This window comes from Meles meles, unplaced genomic scaffold (assembly GCF_922984935.1).
Source record: "Meles meles unplaced genomic scaffold, mMelMel3.1 paternal haplotype, whole genome shotgun sequence".
NCBI lineage: Eukaryota > Metazoa > Chordata > Mammalia > Carnivora > Mustelidae > Meles > Meles meles.
Genome location: NW_025721612.1, coordinates 204,548 through 210,035, shown reverse-complemented (window position 1 = coordinate 210,035; position 5,488 = coordinate 204,548). Strand labels below are relative to the sequence as shown.

Below are 5,488 nucleotides of genomic sequence, written 5' to 3'. Positions count from 1 at the left end.
CATACGGGGCGATCTGCATGGAGAAGAGCAGAAAAATACTCATATGATTATGATTAGACATGTAGCAGGAAAGCAAAACACAATTTAGCTTATGAAGAAACTGAAATTCAAGTGGGTCAGCCTTGAAGTTCTAAAATTCCTTGCAGGGGCACCTGGGTGACTCTGTGGGTTAAACCTCTGCCTTTGGCTCAGATCATGATCTCAGGGTCCTGGAATTAAGCCCCACATCAGGCTCTCTGCTCAGTGGGGAGCCTGCTTCTCCCTCTCTCTCTGCCTGCCTCTCTGCCTACTTGTGATCTCTGACTGTCAAATAAATAAAATAAAAATCTTTAAAAAATTCCTTGAAGAACAATATCCACTTTTTTTTTTTTTTTCAGTTCTTATTATACCATGCTTGTAAGAGGCAAACACTTAAAATCTGGTTGCATTTAATTCCAAAGTGTGTTAAAGGGATAAAAAAAAAAAAAAACACAGCATAAAAGACTTCTTTATCTTACAAAGATATGTCTAAACACTGAAGTCATTCCTCCAGGATTCTAGGGCAATGGCATGCTGGTCACATAGCACTACTCCAACTTCATTGTCAATATCCTCTTTCTAGAGAAGGTGATAGACTCAGATAAGCATGTTATTGGTTAATCATGAGGGTCCAAGGACACAAGTCCTGCTGGGATTTCTTTTCTTTTCTTTTTTTTTTTTTAAGATTTATTTATTTGACAGATAGAGATTACAAGTAGGCAGAGAGGCAGGCAGAGAGAGAGAGAGGAGGAAGCAGGCTCCCACCCTGCTGGGATTTCTGAGGAAGGAATTTAAGGCATGATTTCCTTCTCCAAGGGATTTGAAACAAAAGACAAGGTTTGTCTCCCTTCAGTCTGAGGAGAACACTTCATGAGTGGTCTCAGATGACTGGATCTTGGGATAAGAGGCAGCACATGTCTATTTCTTGTGATCATTAGAACGGCTACTCAACTGTGTAAAACTTTGTGAGCTCTGCTGGAAGCAGTGCTGAGGGTCAGGGCTTTCATCTGGGATATGGTAGTGAAAGACCCCCTTCCTCCTTGCTGAGGGCTTTTTCCAGAGTGCTGAAACAAGGCCGCCACGCCAGAACAAACAGCTATGTCTTTGTCTTGAACCCAACGCCTGACTATGCTTAATTTAAATAGACCAATCAGGTTCCTGTAACTAAGCATCTGCTTCTGTAAGTCCGCTTCCCGCTCCCCCGCTCTACCCCCCCCCTTCCCGCCTTCGTCTTCACGCGCGCGGGTCCTCCAAAGCCAATCCGCTAACACCAAGTATGCCTTTTTCAAATGTTCAAACTGTCAGCCAATCAGCTCCGCCCCACCCAAAACTTGTTTGTACCTGTCTATAAAAACCCTGCACCACCCCAGCCTGGTGTGCTCAGCTAGCAGGAGCTGCTGACCACCCGCAGGCGCCCGCGTTACAATAAAGATCCTCTTGCTGTTTGCATCCTGTGGCAGTGTTGAATTCTTGGGTACGGGGATCCGCGGGTCTTTCATTTGGAGGTCCCACCGAGATCATCGGACTCCTGCCCAAGGATCCAACCGACTCCCACCGGGAGGTAAGCTGGCCAGCATTTAAGCCTTAATAACTGTGTTCTCATTTTCTGTCTCGTGCTCGTGTTCTCGTCTCCCGTTTGTTCTGCCTATACGCCTGTATAGGACTGTACTACTACGCATAGTAGATCTGTATTCTGGGCAGCTTGAGAAGGAGTTGACGAACTCGGACTTCTCCCGTGCCACCCTGGGGGACGCCCCAGGGATTAGAGGGGCCCGTTTTTTCGGGCCCCCACACGTATCCAAGGGATACGTCCATCAGTGGGCCACAGAGGAAACTCATATTTCCTCACGGCCGTCTGAATCTGTACTTTCGGTTTTGCACCAAAATCGCGCAGCGTTTCTTTTTGCCGGCTCGTTAAGTGTCTTGTGTGCGTTAAGTGTCTTGTGTGTTTTGTGTGTCTTTCTCATTGCCCTTTGGATTTCCCTTGATTCCAAAATGGGACAGACACTTATGAGTCTCACTTTAGGACATTGGAGAGACGTCCAAATCCGAGCCAATAACCTGTCGGTGGAAGTCAGAAGAAGGAAATGGCAGACACTTTGTACTTCAGAATGGCCTACCTTTAACGTTGGGTGGCCCAAAGATGGAACCTTTAACATCCATGTTATTTTACAGGTCAAAGAACGAGTCTTCAACCAGGGACCCCAAGACCATCCGGACCAAGTACCCTATGTTGTAGTGTGGGAAAGCCTGGTTGATGAGCCTCCTCCTTGGGTCTCTCCCTTCGTTCACCCAAAGCCCAAAACCCTTCCATACACCACTTCTCCCCCAGGACCCTCCGCTCCCCCCGTCCCTCACCCCATCCCAGATCCCACCGACCCTCCCAAACCTCCTTCTTCCTCTAACCTATATCCTATAGTCAGCGATCCCTCTTCTCCACGGCGTCCTAAACCACAGAAGATCCTTCCTCTGGAGGACTCCCCCTTAATAGACCTTCTATCTGAAGAACCTCCCCCTTATCCTCCTCCCCCTCCTGCGCAGGCACTAAATTCCACAAGGGAGCCAGAGCACCCACTTGAAGAACGCGACCCCTTGCCATCCCCAATGGTGGGAAGACTTAGGGGTCGCAGGGAGCCAACACAAGAAGGAACTTCCAAACTCTTTCCCCTGCACCAAGGAGGAGGGCCAGGCAATCAGCTCCAATATTGGCCCTTTTCAGCCTCCGACCTATATAATTGGAAGTCCCATAACCCTTCCTTTTCACAGGACCCCGTAGCCCTAACTGCCTTAATTGAATCCATTCTAATCACACACCAACCCACCTGGGATGATTGTCAACAACTCTTGCAGGCTCTCCTCACCACTGAGGAGAGACAAAAGGTTTTCCTGGAGGCCAGAAAAAAACGTTTTAGGGGAAGACGGAAGGCCCACACAACTCCCTAATGTGATAGATGCCGCCTTCCCTTTGACCCGTCCCGTCTGGGATTTCAACACGGCGGAAGGTAGGACCCACCTAAATCTTTACCGCCAGTTACTCATAGCAGGTCTCCATAATGCGGGGAGTTGCCCCATCAATTTGGCTCAGGTAAGACAGATAACTCAGGGGCCAGAGGAATCTCCAACCGCTTTCCTGGAAAGGCTTAAGGAGGCTTATCGCAGGTATACGCCTTTTGACCCAGATAGCAATGAGCAGAGAGGAAACGTTTCAATGACATTTATTTGGCAGTCAGCACCAGATATAAGGAATAAACTACAGCGTTTAGAGAACCTACAAGATTTCTCTTTACAAGATTTATTAAAGGAGGCAGAAAAGATTTTTAATAAAAGAGAGACTCAGGAAGAAAAGGAGGAACGACTTAGGAAGTTGCAGGAAGAAAAGGAGGAACGACTTAGGAAGTTGCAGGAAGAGAAAGAGGAGAAACTAAAGAAGGAAGCTGAAGAAAGGGAAGAGAAACGAGAACGTAAACGAAGTAAGGAACTTAGCAAAATCTTGGCCGCCGTAGTGCAAGGCAGCCAAGGACCAGAGGCAGGAAAGTCAGACAGGGAGGGAGACATAAGGAGGCCCCAAGTAGACCGAAACCAATGTGCCTACTGTAAAGAAAGGGGACATTGGGCCAAAGAATGCCCAAAGAAATTCAGACACCCTAAGGAAAATGCTAAGCAAGTCACAAGACTTATGGCTTTAGACGAAGACTAGGGCCGTCAGGGTCAGGAGCCCCCCCCAAACCCCGGGTATCCCTAACCGTTGGGGGGGCAACCAGTCACCTTCTTAGTAGATACAGGGGCTCAACACTCCGTTTTAACCAAGAGCCCTGGACCATTAAGTGACCGGGTGGCATGGGTTCAAGGAGCAAGAGGAGGAAAACAATATAAATGGACTACGGAGAGAAAAGTACATCTGGCTTCAGGTAAAGTTTCTCACTCATTCCTTCATGTGCCTGACTGCCCCTACCCACTCCTGGGGAGAGATTTATTAACCAAGCTCAAGGCTCAAATCCATTTTGAGCCACAGGGGCCACTGTGACCGGCCCCAACGGGACTCCTTTACACATCCTTACCCTACAGTTAGAAGAAAAATATAGACTACATGAGGAGCCCTCCCAACCTCAGAGAAACATAGAGTCCTGGCTTGCGTCTTACCCGGATGCCTGGGTGGAAACAGGAGGAATGGGACTAGCTATCCAGTAGCCCCCCATTCACATACAATTAAAGGCAACGGCCGTTCCTGTCAATGTTAAGCAATATCCTATGTCCAATGAGGCCTACCAGGGCATCAAACCGCACATAAGGCGGTTACTAGACCAGGGCATTTTGGCCCCATGCCGGTCCTCCTGGAACACTCCTCTGTTACCTGTCAAGAAACCTGGCACCAATGATTACCGGCCGGTCCAAGACCTGAGGGAGGTCAATAAGAGGGTAGAAGACATCCAGCCTACGGTGCCCAACCCTTACAACTTACTTAGTTCCCTGCCTCCAACCCACTTCTGGTATACGGTCCTAGATCTCAAAGATGCTTTCTTCTGTTTGAGACTAAGTCCTCAGAGTCAGCCCCTCTTCGCCTTTGAATGGAAGGATCCAGACTTGGGAATATCAGGTCAGTTAACCTGGACATGGCTACCACAAGGGTTTAAGAATAGCCCAACGCTGTTCGACGAAGCCCTTCACCAGGACCTGGCCGACTTACGGGTAAGACATCCCTCTCTGATCCTGCTCCAATATGTCGATGACATTCTATTAGCGGCTACCAATGAAGAGGACTGCCGAACAGGTACTGGGAACCTCCTATTAACCCTAGGCCAACTGGGATATAGGGCATCCGCAAAGAAGGCCCAGATCTGCCAGACTAAAGTCACTTACCTGGGTTATGAGCTATATAATGGCCAACGATGGCTAACAGCCGCGAGAAAAGAGACTATCTCTGGCATTCCCGCACCTCAAAACCACAGGCAATTGCAGGAATTCTTAGGGACCGCAGGCTTCTGTAGACTATGGATTCCGGGGTTTGAGGAGATAGCGGCTCCTCTGTACCCCTTAACAAAACAAGATACTCCTTTTGTTTGGACTGAGCAACAACAGCAGGCATTTGACCATATCAAACAAGCACTCCTTACATCTCCGGCGTTAGGCCTGCCAGACATAACAAAACCCTTCGACCTCTTTGTTGATGAAAAACAAGGATTTGCTAAGGGGGTCCTAACTCAAAGGCTCGGGCCTTGGAGACGCCCTATTGCCTACCTGTCCAAAAAGTTAGACCCCATGGTGGCAGGCTGGCCACCATGTCTAAAAATGATAGCAGCAATCGCGGTCCTCATCAAGGACGCAACCAAACTAACTTTGGGACAGCCCCTAACCATCCTGGCTCCACATACAGTGGAGTCTTTAATCCGCCAACCACCAGACCGCTGGCTGTCTAATGCCCGCCTGACTCATTATCAGTCCCTCCTCCTGGACTCAGACAGGATCCAGTTCG

General features: G+C 48.7%; 1 protein-coding gene across 1 annotated transcript; it reads left to right on the top strand.

The window, feature by feature from the left end:
• Positions 1–2,013: 2,013 nt before the first annotated feature.
• Positions 2,014–4,957, top strand: LOC123936597. The gene is given in 3 exon segments (XM_045997028.1): positions 2,014–2,916; positions 2,918–3,621; positions 4,772–4,957. Coding segments are annotated over 3 exon segments (1,665 nt in total). The 3' UTR covers positions 4,830–4,957.
• Positions 4,958–5,488: the final 531 nt, after the last annotated feature.